The sequence below is a fragment of the Eriocheir sinensis genome, chromosome 21 (genome assembly GCF_024679095.1).
Source record: "Eriocheir sinensis breed Jianghai 21 chromosome 21, ASM2467909v1, whole genome shotgun sequence".
NCBI classification, from domain to species: domain Eukaryota; kingdom Metazoa; phylum Arthropoda; class Malacostraca; order Decapoda; family Varunidae; genus Eriocheir; species Eriocheir sinensis.
The window spans coordinates 15,066,512-15,084,156 of NC_066529.1; the positions used below are offsets into that span (position 1 = coordinate 15,066,512).

At 39.1% G+C, this 17,645-nt stretch overlaps 1 protein-coding gene across 12 annotated transcripts in view; it reads left to right on the forward strand.

Moving 5' to 3' along the window:
* Window positions 1–17,645, forward strand: part of LOC127001722 (longitudinals lacking protein, isoforms A/B/D/L-like) — a 54,717-nt gene that overhangs the window by 30,280 nt on the left and 6,792 nt on the right. For 2 of the 12 annotated variants that reach the window (XM_050866818.1, XM_050866819.1), the window contains exon 6: window positions 1,615–1,701. The exons of 1 other annotated variant lie outside the window; for it this stretch is intronic. In XM_050866818.1, coding sequence (XP_050722775.1) covers window positions 1,615–1,701 — 87 coding nt within the window. 9 more of the 12 variants (XM_050866828.1, XM_050866833.1, XM_050866830.1 and 6 more) reach the window with 8 other exon arrangements.

Below are 17,645 nucleotides of genomic sequence, written 5' to 3' on the forward strand. Positions count from 1 at the left end.
TGGTCCTTCTTAGAGATTCGAGGCTACTGCTTTGAGGAGTAAACAAACATGGCGAAGACTGCAGCAGTGGCAGAGGGGTAGCGGGTTTAAAGTTTGTACAGGTGTACCGCCGGGAACAGCAACAAATGGACCTTCCAAGGGCCCAGCATACACTCAAATTAATTAATAATATACTGGATGTATATGGATATACATATGAATATTAACTCAAAGGGGAGAGACGAGAATTCACTAATACTTGATGGCTGGGCGGAAGACGAGCAATACGGCGTTCTTACCTTTTAAGGGCCCAGTAAAAACTGATGCCACGGCAGTGTTGCCAAATATATCAGGTGTAATAGCACTAGACTGAGGTGTGAAATGCGCTAGAAATGCACTAGGAAAATTTTTGTCTCCTCCCCTCCTTTGAAGATAGTAATAGCAGCTAAATAATTGTTATCATGATAGTATTGATCATTATTACTTTGAGATCATATTGATAATGCCACTTTCTGGTGCTACTATAATAATAATAATAATAATAATAATAATAATGAGAATACTATAAATATCTACTCAACTATCAACCTACAGTATATTCTACAAAATAATAACCTTACAAAATCAGTATAATGTTATTGGAGCTAAAGAGACTAAACATTTGCTTAATTACCAATGAAAGTTCACAAGTCAGGTTCAGCATTGTGCTGCTCCCGGCGTTAACATTAACATAGGTAACCAAGGCTGATTCAGCCTCTCTGGCTTAGACAGCCGCATAGCCTATGTGTAATTTGACCTCCCCTGCGTATGTATAATTTGACCCGTTTTAGTCAACTGTGTTGTCTCGTCTGATTAGTTTCTCCGTGTATAATCAAAATGTCGGACAAGCACTTGTTTGAAATGACTAAGAATACTTACAGAGAAGGCACACGTATGAAAAAACTCATGTAAGTCATCAAATCCATGCAGCTGACACTATTTTTTTTATATAGCTAGAGTTGAGTCATGACTGCCCTCACCTATATATAGGCCTATCAATGTTCAAAGACTTTTTAATTATTGTATTTTGTTTCACATTTCTATTTATTTATTTACTATTTATTGATTCATTTGCTAATCATCGGGAGCCCCCTGAATGCCCGAGGCCTAGAGAGGCTGCAGCCTCATTATACTCGATGTAAATCCTCAACTGCCTTTCCAGAATTTTTAATGAATCCTTGGCAGTGACTGTGTATATATGTGTGTGGAGGGGGGACTGACTGTTTCTGTGGGGCGGGTAAGGAAGCTGTGAGTGTGACAGTATGCACCGCTTCCTTTCCCACGCTGGCTAATCCCTACTATAGAAGGCCTCAGAGGCTGGACATGTGACCTGCTGTCCTGATCGACCTACACACACACACACACACACACACATTACCTATAACCATGGATTCCCAGAAATGCGCTAGAACATGCACCAAATTGAACAAAAATGCACTAAAAAACACGCTATGCGCAAAATACAAAATTTACGCACCGTTTGTGATGTCAATGCGCTAGAACTAGTGCATTTCGCGCTAGTTTGGCAACACTGTGCCATGGGCTGAGTGCAGTGTTGCCAAACTATCGTACTCATCGCTTTGCATTTTTTCGTAGTTTCCGACCGATAACTACCGCAAAAACACCACTCGGCCGCCAGCCGCCACTGCCTATGCACTCACACTCACCACAACCAACCACAAAGTGAGTGTTAAATTATGACAGTCCATATTTAATTTGTGATTTATGTGTATGTAAAACTATATAACAATGCTTAGAAATGCCTTAGAAATACTTTTTTTATATTTGATCGAGATGGTAGAACAAAACCCTATTTTCCCAATTTGATTATAGTCCCGTTGATCGCAGATTTGCGGATCACGGGAATCTCGCGAAACCAAATACCCGTGAACGGCGGGGGGCTTCTGTATATATATATATATATATATATATATATATATATATATATATATATATATATATATATATATATATATATATATATATATATACACACACACACACACACACACACAATACACACACACATACATTAACCAGAAATTAATCTTGGCACCCTGCATATCCCGACGCTCTAACGCTAAGGTTATTATTTCGGCTGATCAACCTTTTAGGTTATAGGTTTTCAATATGGTAAAATAATCCCCATCCAGCAACGCCAGTTCCTTGTGTCAAATTTGATAGTCGGTTAGTAATGAACACCCAGTGCTTCAAGTAAGCACTTCCCTCCCTTGCTGTCGCAGATATTGCTTTATTGTTTCTTGCTTCTAATTACTGGCCTTCTTCATAACTTACTTCCTTGTCTATAGAGCTCCATGCCACAGTGCAAAAATTATGAAGAAATGGTTCACAGATGATATATAACAGTGTAGCAGGAAATGTGTTTTTAGTCATACTAAAAAATATTAGCCTAATACATCTCCGGACATCGATTTCTTTTGCAGTGAGTGCATATATATATATATATATATATATATATATATATATATATATATATATATATATATATATATATATATATATATATATATATATATATATATATATATATATATATATATATATACTTTTTATCATTCACTTATTATCCTTACCTCTTATCCCATTTCATGCTCCCTGTTACTTATACAGTAAACCCTCAGTTATCCGGGTGCACCGTACCCGACCTCGCCCGCATCCGGGAGTTTTAAAAAATGTGATTTAAAAAAAAAAAATTGTCGCACGCTGCCAAAAGTCATTCAAATTGCCCGCGCGATGCCTCTAAGGCTCCTAAGCTCTGTGCCCGGGCGGCGTACTGCACCACCAAGGTAAAGAGATTCTCTTTACCTTGCGCACCACAACACAACAACCATTGTTTACGTTCAACATGGCCCAGTTAATTGCTTTTGTGTGTGTGCCCTACTTTCTCCAGGCATTGCTTTGCCTGTGTGTGGTGTTTGCAGCGCTTACCATGGCACCGATGTGTGTGTGTGTGTGTGTGTATATATATATATATATATATATATATATATATATATATATATATATATATATATATATATATATATATATATATATATATAGGTGTACAAGCATTAATTACCCCATTAGGAGCGAATCTTAACACCCGCGTCTTGGGGCCATGGCGGGTGCTGACCAGAGCCCTGCAACGCCCCAACGATTTTTCTTACGTTATCACTAATTATCATTTGCAAGAGACGCCACAATGCCCACGCATTCACTGTGGATGGGAAAAGGCTTGCCTACACTGACATTAGTGTAGATAATGTAATATTGCAGAAAACAAGGTAAAACATTCTCGGGGAGGCTGGGCAAGGCGGGCAGTTTGACATAACCCGTAACATTTTTTTGTTTTTACGGTTATAATACATCCTTCCTGCACTCGTTTCATATATCCACATATGCGCAGGCGTAAAGGGCTGATGTGAGCCTACGGACGCGAGCTTAAGTAGCTCCGTTTGTGAGATAATAAGGATATATATTCTCACGGCGAGCAGGGCGTGGTGGCGGCGGTGCAGCTGAAATGTACCCCGTAACATTTTTCTTTTTTACGGCTATAACATATTGTCCCTGCACTCGTTTCATATATATACGTATGTGCGGGTGTGAAAGGCTGTCGTGAGCTTACAGGCGTGATCTTAAGTAGCTTCGTTTGTGCCGATGATATACTAAATGTGGTAGGTGAAAGCTGGGTTTTCGGGTCCGTAGACTTAACCTATACCATATCCGGGTTTTTCCCATATCCGGGTGCCCCCTTGGCTCTATTAACCCGGATACCAGAGGGTTTACTGTATTAGACACCAGTTCTGAATAGCTGTCTGTAATACATTATTCACTCATAAGTCCACGAAGAATTTATAAAAGTGATGGTGGTATTTTTCTAAGGATGTGAGGAAACAAGTGTTGTAGGTGAAATTCCTGAAGTGGAGAGAGAGAGAGAGAGAGAGAGAGAGAGAGAGTCATACTAAAAATATTAGAAGCCTAATACATCTCTGGACCAATTTCTTTTGCAGTGAGTGCATTTATGTTTTTTTTTCACTTATTATCCTTACCTCTTATAACATTTCATGCAAGAGCGGCTTTAAAAAGTAAAAACTGAGCGGGCAGAAGATGTGTTAGTGTTGTGTTTTAGCAGTGCTTAAGTTTTTTGTATATCTTCTTTATAATAAAATGAACTGAAATGAGAATGTGACTTCATGGGTCGATGTGCATTACCAGTGGGGGGCTACATGCAAAATTTTGTGAGGCTAAGTAAAAAAAAAAAGTCAGGACGCCTTTTTTTGTTTTGAGAGTTTGCCCGCCTAATATTTAGGCAGTTCTGCTGACACCCGTCAAGGATACGGAGTCTATGGTTATACCCACCACAAGCTCAAGGGCCAATGCAACAAAGATGATCACCACAGCCATGCGCTCCTATGGCATATGCTCCCAAAAGGAAACTGTACAAAGCTTGGTGCCATCATTGTAGCCACCCTATAAACCTTGTGTGTCATTCATTCACCCACAGTCCGATCACATACTGGACTCATTATAGCCAGTGAATACCTTCCCAAAAAGAGCTCTCTTGAACTCATAGGACCAATCTACTGGTATGGCTGGTATCTCACACACTACACCCCCCACCTCTCTTGCTTTAGGGGGACAATAACTGCTTCTGTCAGCAAAAAAACATCGGCCTGAACACCACGGTCCTCAGCCCACCAATTGACATTTAAGTGGGCTTTCCACTTAATCATGAAGCAGTGTGTGTTTGCATGTTTTGCCGGGAATTTTAAAAGTATATATATATATATATATATATATATATATATATATATATATATATATATATATATATATATATATATATATATATATATATATATATATATATATATATATATATACACACACGCACCTCGAGTTACAAGTGCCTTACTTACAAGTGTTTTGATTTACATACAAAATAAATTCACAAAAGATGTTATGCTTTACGAGTGGTGACTTGGATTACGAGCATCCTGTTTGCACAAGTCGAAGACGCGAGCATGGGTTCCCTTTGTTTGCAGCAAAATGAGAGTGCTCAGAGCAGAAAACAATGGGAATGGGGTCTCAGTCTGCATTGTACACTAGTAGAGTTTGTGCTCTAATATGCGATCTTTGTGCTTTCAGCACTACAGTGTGTGTTCGTTTTGGTTTGTAAGCAAAATTTTGGAACGAATTAAGCTTGTAAACCGAGGTATGACTGTGTATGTATGTATATATATATATATATATATATATATATATATATATATATATATATATATATATATATATATATATATATATATATATATATATATATATATATATATACACCCAGTCAAACCTTGGTTTACAAGTTTAATTCGTTCCGGAATATTGCTCGCACACCAAAACACTTGTAAACCAAAACAAATTTCCCCATTGAAATTAACGTAAATCCCATTAATGCATCCCATATCAAAAAAATATATGTCATTTTACATGTTATTTTTTTACAGAATTTTAGTAACAAATAGCGATGATAAATAATATGAAACACAAATCAGTGTGTTACGGAGACTCCTGCAACTGCTAGCTATGCTCGAGGAGTAGGCTTCGCCCCAGGGTTTAGCAGCCGCAGTTTCCCTATTCTCAAGGCACCGGAACTACGTTCGACCACCAACCTGAAGCTAACCCGACGTATCGTCTGAGATGGAGGGTGAACAAGAGTCAGTCATGTCCAGGAGGGTATACAAGATGCCGAGGCTTGCCCCCCGTTCCTGATGCGAACATAGTATCCACCGTTCCTGTTTTCTTCTTTGCAGCACCATCCCTTTAAACCATCTTTCTGAGGGACATTGTTAAAGCACAAAGAACTCACAATGTATAGTGCTGAAAACATAACATGAGCGCTCGGATGCTATTTCTGAGTTTACAACGCAGATTGAGACTAGAGCCGTCATCTGGCAGTCAAGAATTACCCTAGACCGAGCAAGAATTAACCCAAAATCTTGTGAAATTCTTACGTTTCTAGTTCTGGTGTGTCAGATTTTAAAGAATTCTCCCCAATTCTTGGCAAGAATCGGGGGTCCTGCGCAAGCTGCGGCGGGGCTGGGTACGGCAACTGCTTTGCTGGCCACACCTCCATAGGCCTGTGGCGATGACCATTTCCTGAGGTTCCTGGGTAACCCTGCCAGGTGGGGGTGGACATAGAGTTCACAAGGTTATTGCTGTGTTACTGTTACACCACAGACCATTTTAAAGCATCACTGTATGATAAGTAAGAACTTCCCGGTATGAAAACATTGTCATCGTTTGAAACAAAAAATTGAAACGATGCCATTTGTTAATATTTTGTAGAGAAAAAGGACGTGTTAAGAAACTCCATCACATGCAATGATGCCAAGTAGCTACAGAAATACTCCTAATGAACTGTAGATCCCGTAACTGTGATTAAATTAACATGTGTTGTCCTTGATGAGTGACAAAGTGAGAAATAGTGTTGGTTCATCTAATCATATGGACAAAATAGAGCGCTCTGGTGGATTACTGGAGGGAGGTGAAAAACAGTCTCAAGAATGGGGGGTTGTTCAAAAAGGCCATATATCACCAGATGATGCCTTAGGGTTGCAAACTTGCCGCACTTTCATTAAAATATGGAATGCCATTTGTTCCGTATTGCCTGTCTGAATGGTTAAGCAGATAAAATTCAGTGTTTTAAAAATGTATTGAGCCCATTTTTCAATGAACCACAAAACCAGTCTATAAAATTATGTTTATCAAGGGTCGTCCTGAAATGTGTGTAAAATACTCATCGAAACATCTCTCCTCCCTTCCTCTTGCCTTCACCAGCAGCGGGCAGCGGCTGTCAATCATGGCAGGCTAGAGAAATTTTAGGGTTGCTATCCGTTCCTTAAAATATGGATTCATTATCTATTGGAGGATGGGATGTTGCGTTCCTTATTTGTTTTAGATCTAGGTGGCAGCCCTAACAGAGGCTCTATTCCCATTGTTTTCTGCTCTGAGCACTCTCGTCTTGCAGCGAACAAAGGGAACCCACGCTATAACGTCTTCGACTTGTACAAAGAGACACGCCGGTCCTCGTCGAAAGACCGACTTGGTCGGCTAGGCTGACGTAAGCCAATAGAGTCGGTTTATCAGCATCCTCCCCTCCTCTTCATGAGCCGTCACTTCGATGACATACGCACTTGAGCATGACAGCCTCCATAAAATCTGTGTTGCCACCCGGGGGGTGGCGGGGGAAAAAAAAAAAAAAAGAACAATCAGGATGCTCGTTTACCAAGTCACTGCTCTTAGGGCCATATTCTTAACCCGGTAGCGGCGGGGATCATGTTTCTTAATGGTCCCTCAAAGCGAGAAAAATGAGAAAAAAATCACCCCTCACACAAACCATTTCATAATATATATCAAAGCATTTATGATCACATTATGTATCATCTTTTTGGGGGGGTTATATCGTAGCACAAATTTGGCCCATCGCTGCTACACAGTAAAGCCACAAATTTGGCCCATCGCTGCTACCGTGTTAAACATTTCGGCGCCCAAGCACACACATTTGACATGGCTTTCGTAGGGGTTATGGGCCTTTCCAGGGGGTAGTTTAATGACCCTGGTGATAGTTTGACCCTTCTTCTAAACCCTGAACCCAAAAAATCAATCTCTAGCATCCAATTGAACATGTTTTCATCCTTTGCAAATAGTTGATGTGGGTGTTGGTAGCATCTAAGAATACCGCCCTTAAACCAAGGCATTTTTTGTGGGATTTTTTGCTCGTAAATCAAAACCCTCATAAATTAAGGCACATGTAAACCGAGGTTTGACTGTATATATATATATATATATATATATATATATATATCTGTATATATATATATATATATATATATATATATATATATATATATATATATATATATATATATATATATATACACACAGTACCCTCTCGGGTTTCGCGCTCGCTTCGTTCCAAAGGTATAGCGCTAAACTCGAGGATCACGAAACTCGAGGTATTGAAAACACTGAAAAAGCGCTTATCTGTTCCGACCCGTGTAATTATTATTTTTATTTTTATTTTTTTATTTTTTGACATGTGGCCTATGGCGCCGGTAGACTATCCATCTGGGCACAATGGTCGGCTCCGAGCCCGTCATGGCGCAGGCAACTCTTTATAGTGGCGCCATTATAATTGGCTTATGCTGCCCCCCGGAGCTCACTTTTTTTCCTCCTTTACTCCTTTGTTATCTCAAAATACATACCTTGGAAAAAGGAAGAAAAGAGGAAGAGAGAACGGGTCGTTTTAAAGCCACAGATGAAGCCTTACGATTGGCTGAGCTCTGAAAACACGCTTGTGATTCGCTGGGAGTCCGATGACGTCATCGCCGGCGCTCACCCAATCAGCGGCCTCACTGCCTTACGGCGGTGTCACACTGGCCGTTTTCCTCTAACTGTTGTGGCTACTGGCAACGCCCGTACGCCCATCCGGGAGTGAGTTGTCGGTTGTCCGTTAGCTGGTGTTACACTTTTTTTTTTCTTCCCGCTGCGTTGGCGGCAGCTTGGGCAACCGGCAACTTTACCGGTGTGCGTCACACACATAGAAGGGTGTAGGGGGAGAGGCAGAAGGGAGAGTCAGATCATGTCATGAAACACACACACACACACACACACACACACATTACACACACAGAAAGGGAAATGAGAAGGGTGGGGGTGAGGTAGGGGCAGAAGGGAGAGTCAGGTCATGTCGTGACCTGAGTCAGGTCATATCCTGACCAAAGCCCTGATCTGACTCTCCTTTCTGCTCCTCCCTCCCCACACCATTCTCATTCCTCTTCTGTGTGTGTGTGTGTGTGTGTGTGCGACAAGTCAGGACCTGACCTGACCTGAATCAGGTTAGATTTTGACCAAAGCCCTGATCTGACTCCTTTCTGCCCCATCCTCCCCACATCCTTCTCATTTCACCTTCTGTGTGTGTGTGTGTGACAGGCATGGACATGACCTGACCTGAGTCAGGTCATGTCCTGACCAAAGCCCTGACCTGACTCTCCTTTCTGACCCTCCCTCCCCACACCCTTCTCCTTTCTCCTTGTTTTCATCCTCTCTATCTCACCTTTCACGATAGGGGCTCATAACCAGAGTGAAGATACACACGTCCTCTCAAGTCGTTGGCTCGCGTGTTATTGAGGCTGTGCCGAGTTGAACCAAACACGACAGGAAGGAGACGGCGGGAAGTTCAAACATGGTTAACGTGTTTATAAGTCTCTCTCTCTCTCTCTCTCTCTCTCTCTCTCTCTCTCTCTCTCTCTCTCTCTCTCTCTCTCTCTCTCTCTCTCTCTCTCTCTCTCTCTCTCTCTCTCTCTCTCTCTCTCTCTCTCTCTCTCTCTCTCTCTCTCTCTCTCTCCATAGCCACAATGTTTGGAGGAAAACTTCCAGTGTGATACTACCTTTTAAGGTAGCATGCGTGATGCCGATGGTAAGTAGGCGTGACCCGTACATGTCAAAGCACCGCAAAACTCGAGGATCGCGAAACTCGAGAGGGTAATATATATATATATATATATATATATATATATATATATATATATATATATATATATATATATATATATATATATATATATATAGATATATATATATACACACACACACACACACACACACACACATATTTAGCATATTAAGGATACTAGCTGTAAGACAAGAACACCTAAGGATTTGTTAGGTTTTGGATGCCACCTGTTTGCTGTTTTTAATAATAAGAGAGAGAGAGAGAGAGAGAGAGAGAGAGAGAGAGAGAGAGAGAGAGAGAGAGAGAGAGTATGGGTGTAATATATATATATATATATATATATATATATATATATATATATATATATATATATATATATATATATATATATATATATATATATATCTCCTGAAGTTAGAGTTAGAGATGTGGAAAGGGAAAATGAGCAGGAATTTGTTTTCTCACCATGTATTATTTTCTTTCTTCCCTTTTTTGAATGGCATTTTCCCTTTGTTGATGTGAATGTGTTATGATGGTCTAAGTGTGTGTTGTAGTGTGTTGGTGGGGGGGCAGTAATGAGAACTGTGGTGTAAGGCAGTGTGTTTGTCTTGTAGGATGCTTCCCTTGTGTGGCAGCAACAAGCTGTGCGTCCCCCAGGCCAGGGTGTGGTCTGCCCCTCCTGCAGCAAAGTGTTCGTCCACAAGAACAACTTTCTAAAGCACTTCAAAACCCACACGGGAGAGAAGCCTCACGCTTGTCCCTTCTGCAGTTTCCGCACCATACAGAAAGGAAATCTTAGGACTCACGTGTGGAGTGTTCACAAAAGGACCTTAAACTAGTGATGTATTAGTGACAAATAAGCGTTAGAACAGAAACATAGAGGTGACAATAGCAACATAAACTAGTGGACTCTGGTTCTCCTAGTTTGTATATTACTCAGTCAATTCATTGGCTCCAGATGTTTTTGTCCAGGGCTCAGTGAAATAGGGAAGGATAGGTGCTTAAGTATTTTTCTACTTCCTGATGTGAAGTGTCATTGTCAGTGATCAAGGTAATTAAACATCTAAACAGCAAGCCTTTTCTTCTCACTGTGAACATTCAAGTCGAACTACTATATTGCTGGTTTAGGTAACACTTGAGTTTAAGGCCAGTCACAGTGATCACTAATGAGCTGTTATTTTTTATTTATTTATTTATCTATTTATTTTGTAATAAGGAAGAATAACTCCAAAATCACCCAAGGTAATGTTGGTTGTGCATTGAATGATATACTTACAAACTTATTGTGCATAGAATAATGTACTTACAAACGTGTTGATTTTTTATCAAACAATTCTAGCAATTTCATCATCACCCATTTTTCTGTTCAGAAGCAGAATAACATGTATGAGGAAACTCAACAGAAGTAGAGTGGTGGATGGGATATTAAAGAATATATGGAGGCAGCATTCACTCCTTAATCTTTACTGGGCATTCTTCTTAAAAGACAGTAGAGTTGTGGACAGTTAAGCATTTGTGTGCAGTTACACTGGAATTCACTTGATCAGTAAAATCACAGCTGGTTGGCTCAGGAAGAAAAAACATCACTTAATAACAGAAAAGTAACAAATGATGGCCAAGCTGCTCCAGAAGGAGAGGCAGCAGCATTCACTAACTTTCACTGCACTTCCTTCTAGGATGATGGTGGAGTTGTGGGTGTGCCAAGCAGTGTTGGGAATCGCTTTACTTGTAGCTTCTGTCACAAGACATTCGACCACAAGAACAACTTCAGGAAGCACGTTCGGACCCACACGGGAGAGAAGCCGTACATGTGCTCGTACTGTGCCTACTGCTCAGGACGCTCAGACCTCTTGCGATTACACTTACTGAAAAGGCACCCCTATGCATCCATATGAGGGACCAGACTCTTTACGGCAGTGTTCATTGACGGACGTGTACGTACATCTGTGAAGGGACAGACTCGCGCTGAACCACTGATGTGACTCTTATTCCACATTTATGTTGTAGGAAATTTTAACTCACTTTCATATTGCTTTCATTGAGTTTACCTCCATAAGAAAATAGATATATGAATAAGGCAAAACTCATTCCTTCTTACAGTCATGCCACCAGTGTGTTGAATCAAATGGAAGGATGATGTGTAATTAAATAAATGCTCATTGAAGAAACAAGTTGCTTTTTGCATTAAATATGTAAAAAACTGTAATTGCATTAATCTGTAACAAAAAGCTACATGAGGGTACAACTTATTTTATATTGATCAAGATTAGATTATTGTTCAATAAAATAGTGACAAAATTTTCTATAATTTTATAATTTTGTTCTAAAACATTTATATCAAAAGCTCATGTCTGGACGCCACTTATCGGAGCAGATTCCTTTCTAAAGATCATTTGAAGACTTATGAAATTAATTGATAAACAAAATCAGACTAATTGGAGGAAACATTCACATAATAGTGTACACCTAAAGAAGAGGAAAAGCAAAAGTTTAAAAATTTTATGTAACAGGTTGGCATATAAAGTATGTCAGGATCAGAGCACCAGTACAGTGTCATAAAACCATTTAAGGCACACACTTCAACTGCTGTGTCTTGCATGTCACAGTAGCTGCACATCTTGGAAACATTTCATAGTCTATCATATTAACAAAGTGAAAGTGATCTTTCCCCTTCCTGTCCAGCATCCACAAAATAAATTCAGGTATTCTACATCAGAAGTCACTCTAGATGATGTAGCCAACAAGCAATGTTCATGTCATTTTGGATGGGTAGTTAATGTTTGGCTCAACCAGACAGCCCTTCATGGATTCCTAAAGTATAAAACTAAGAAAACATGCCTCTCCATTTCTATTGATTGATCTGAATATTTCTAAATAGTGTTACATGAGGAGTGAGGGGGAATGGCTGGGCTTGCCCAACAGATTAAGTGGAACAGATTCTGTGTACACTTATTGTGAAATTATATTTGAAAGCAATGATAATCACAAAAAACTATCAATGTTTGCTCTACCTGAACTTCTGATGCAAAACTCAAATACTATATTATGTACTACAGTACATAATCTTTTTTCTTTTATTATCACTTTTCTCAAGTGCAAAGATGTGTGAACACAATTATTTAAACCTCTATTGATGGTGCTTTTGTCATTTCAACCTTTGATTTTTGTTTGATAAATGTTATCTAGTAATGGAATATTATAAAGCTTTAATTGTTTCAAAACTTAATATTAAAAACATCCTTTCTTTCCATGAAATGCCCAAAAGGACTGTAATTGTCAAACTAAGACACAGAACGAAGTAAAGAAATCAAGCAAGAAAATGCTGTTAGGAGTCCCAAGAAGCAGGCATCAAAATAAGTTAGGACAAACAAGACTTGTGAACCCGGCTGTGGCGGTGTTTCCTAGTGAATCAATGTAATGGAGTGCAACACACACAGCAGACTTCACCATGTATTTCACACGGGTAGAAGGCTTGAAACAGTACACAAGTTTTTGTAAATTAATATATAGCTCAACTTATTGTACATAATAATGTATGTTGATTGTGTAAAAAAAGATATTTAAAGGGCAGAACTTTTAAATACAAGTTAAGTATTTATACTACTGTGTTTGATTTCTCTGGTGTGATGTATGTTTGAAAATTTTAGTATTCATTTTTTTAAATTTTCTGAGTGAATGCACATCCTCATGACATTTTGTGTCTATAAATACTTTTCATGGATTTTATTTACTAATTGATTTTGTAGTCACTAACCTTTGAGTTTAAAGTTGACATGATTTGTCACTTTTCCCTCACCTTTGACAAACCAAATAAACAAAAAAACTCATACAAGATTCATAATCAAAATTATATTTGTAGTGTTCTCTGCCATCTTCACATTCCTTGGGATTACGTTAGGAGCAGCTTATACTTGTCAGTGCCCCCAAACAGTAGAGTGACCTGTGATGCAAATGTGACTGTGGTCTCACTCAGTTTTGCATTGGCAGCCTTCTTCTACAATGTTGTAATCAGTCTCTTGAGAAAGGAATTGCCTTGATATTTAGGAAAGGAAAATGTCATGCTAAGAATAATTTGGGTCAAAATAGATGAATGAAATTTTCTGGTCTTATATTAGACTATTCATTATACATTTATTTTCAAAACTTGAAATTTTCCTATGCATATTATTTCTGAAATAAGTAAAAATATAAAAATGGTTATATTTATCACTGAAGTTTAATAAAATGAAAATAACTTACAAAAAACAGAGACTGCTTAAGTAAAAAATCGATCATACTAACACATGGACTCAGAACCTTCAAAAACACTCTTGTATACACGCCTTGCTAACTGGCATGTGGGAGACACCTCTGCTCACTGGTCACTCTCTGTTTTAGGTGGCTCTGGCAGCTTCAGCCACACCCATGGCACCCGTACCCCCAGCACCCACAGTGGCCCAGGCTGCACCCATCAACCACCCCCTCACCCACTTCACCCCTGTCTGCCCTTACTGCAACAAGTCCACCTTCTACTCCCCAAGAGACTTGGAACGACACATCCGTGTTCACACTGGAGAGAAGCCGTACAAGTGTCCTCATTGCAGCTACAGAGCGCGACTCAAGGCTCACATGAAATCCCACCTTTTCCGCAAGCATGGAGAAACCTTACCATTTGGTTCAAAAGAGATAAGGTCTTAGTGGAGAAAATTAAGGGTCACATAGCGGAGTTCTAAGAAAATAATCCAGTTCCTCAATGGGGGGAAGTGAAGAAACTGTGTTCTGAGGAAATGCTATGTTATTGAGCAAAAAGAAGGAAGTTATCATAAAGCAAAGGAGAGTAATGTTTTGGGAGAGACCAGTGTGTGCAGAAGGATAATGGACTCATTTGAATGTAATCAAGTTGGGGCAATTCTTTCTGTTGCGTGTAAGGATACATATAAATGCATGAATGAAATTCAGTATCTTAAAGATTTTGCATCTCAGGTGTAATGAGACTGATGAAATTTAAGGAAAATTCAATATATATTACAGTATAGTACATACATATCTACAAACTTTTGGTGAGGACATAGCCATCTCTAGAAATATCAAATTGAGCAGAACACATTACAAAAAATTTTGACACTCAAAACAGGAAAATTATATCCATATATAAAGTGAGTGAATAATTTAAGTACAGCATGAGGTATTTTAAGCAAATATTCAGAACTTGAACAAATATTTGACCAATATCAAAAGATTTGAAAAGTAAGAAACATGCATTTTTCATTTGTAATTTTATTATCATATAAGGTAATCCTCAAAAATAAGATAAAATAGTACACAAGTACTGAGCAGGTCTTTGGTAATTTGATGAATGGCAATAATTTGTTGTAAAATGTACACAACAATATAACTGAACTTTATAAACTGGCTCCATGTGTGAAGTTTAGCAAAATACAGGTTATGTAATGTACAGATATATTACAACAGAGTAATCTATGAGTGGAGAGTGTGTGTATATTGCAATTATGGTTTTACTACTTAGGAAATATACACAGTACCCATGATGCCTCTTGATCCAGTAATATCTGATAACTTTAATAGCATCAAACTACAGTCATCATCATCATCATCATTTTTCTTGATCCACATCCTTTCCTTCAGAGTGTAAGGAAGGGAATTAGGTAATAGGAATATTCCATAATTATGGAAAAACATGCAAAAAGTGGTTTAGCAAAGTTAATTTTTTTTAAACCCACCTTATATATGTTGGTGTTGCCTCTCGTTGGTGCATATTAAATGACGGTACTCTCACTCGGTTTTACATAGTTTTTATTAGTTACTGAATCATCATCAGACATAACTGATAAGTTGATAACATATCCTCAATACCAAATGCGAATAACTCAGAGTAAATCTGTTCATCACTCAACCCAAGGCAGCGCGCCATGACTGTCTCTGACGATGACTGTACAAGCACTTACATGATCGCCGCTCATGTCCCGTACAAAGTTTTCTTTGATGCATAACATACTATATCTGTTTTTTAACTTCATCATAACTTCTCTCTCTCTCTCTCTCTCTCTCTCTCTCTCTCTCTCTCTCTCTCTCTCTCTCTCTCTCTCTCTCTCTCTCTCTCTCTCAATGTAGCCAAGATCAATATTGTTTGATTATGATAATAATAATTTATTATTATTATTATTATTATTATTATTATTATTATTATTATTATTATTATTATTATTATTATCTCCTTGATTCAAATTTCCATGTGGTTGCTTCTCTGAGGCCTGAGATGCCAGTGCTTAGAGCTTTCCCACGGTCAATGTCTCGCTATTACCAGTTGATTTGTTTTGTCTTAATATGTTTGACAGTTTGAATAATGTTTCACACTTCCCGTCATGACTTTCCTATATTAGTAATCTTTTGTTTTTTCTCAAACGCCGGAGAATTCCTCCCCTTCCTACCCTCCTCCCCTTCCCCTTCACTCCCCCATATCCTCCCTACCTTTCCTCCCTGGAACTGTTATTCAAGGTCGCACCACCCTTCCTTCCTTCCTTCCCATCCCCCACTTCTTCCTCTCTCACATGATGCTGATCTCTCCTCTTCCCCCTTCCCTGTCCCCTCCCTCCTCCCTTGTAAAGTTGTAATATTGACCAATGACCACAAAAAAAAAAAAATAAATAAATAAATAAATAAATAAATAAATAAATAAAAAAAAATTGACATGTCCCACACATATCTTTCCCTCCCCCTCCCTGTCCTTTCCTACCCCATCCCCTCCTCCCCATTCCCTTCCCTCCCCTTCCTCCCCTTCCCTTCCTCTACTCCCCTGTCCCCCCTTCCTCCTCCCTTACCTCCCTCTCTCCCCCCCAGTCCTTTTTTTTTTTTTTTTTTTATCACAAGTTACAAGTTACTGTATTATTTTAAGCATGTTTCCTTTCTTTGGATAGCCAGGATGGGCACTGAAGTATTTTTTATTTTGACTACCACTACCGCACACAGCGTACCGCACTGGGAAAGAAAAAAATGGGACCGCACTACCGCAACTGCACTACTCCGGAAAAAGTACTGTACTACCGCAACCGCACTACTGATTTTTCAGTACCACGCCCACCTCTGCTAACTAGTAAAAGGTAATAACAATTTCGACCATTTACAGCCACTAAAATGCACCTAAGATATACAACCCTCTGGGTGTTTTTAGTACTGTTTGTTCTCTCAACATTTAAAAAAGAAATTCAGCATAATTTCAGAAAATGCTGAAAATTGTTCCTCCACTTACACACTTCTCATTATTTCGAATATGTAAATGTTGTCAACTGTACATGATGGAGACCAAAGAGTGCCTCATGAGTACCTAAAACCCATGGGCAGATTCAGATCTTTGTCACAGTGGAGGTCAACCTGGCCTGCAACCAGGATTATTTTTACAGCTCATAATCAGAAAGGGGAAGGTTGATGAGCAGAGCAAGCCCATCCAGCTGGAAGTTCAGGGAGTGCTGTAAGCCCTCCCTTAATTCTTTTTGTGTATGACTAATTTGGGGATATTTTGCATAAGCCAGTGGCTTACTAAGTCCTACATGTGTGATGAAATTGGTAAATGGGGCCTGCAGTGGATGAACAGTTATCAAAATCATTTCCATGCATTACTATGAGGAACCAAAAACAGGTGTGCTATGCTGTAATATTATATTCCTTGAGGCAAAATATTTTTTTCTTTCAAATTAGGGGAAAAAGTTCCGAAAGATACTTTTGGCCCCCCAGTCTGTTGGCTTTGGGTTTGACATGCCCCATCTCCACCCCCCAGTATGTCCACCCTGCTCACTAGCTACAGGTAATGTCTTCAGAAAATATATGATTGGGTGGGCTGGTGAATAGCACTCTATTTAGGAAAGAAGGAATACACACATTCTAGAAGTCCTTCTCTGTGCTATCAGTATGCAGACATTACTATTATAAGGTCATTGTGTGGAAATATTGCAATCACACATGACCCACCACTCAGGAAGTACCCCAGCGGCAGGTATCTAGGTTTCTTGGCAGAATTTTCCCGGTTATACACAGTAACTCGGGGTAAATTATAACTCCACTTGCCCCTTTTGAAGTATGAACAAAGCAAGTTAATATACTATCAGTTCTAGCACATCAG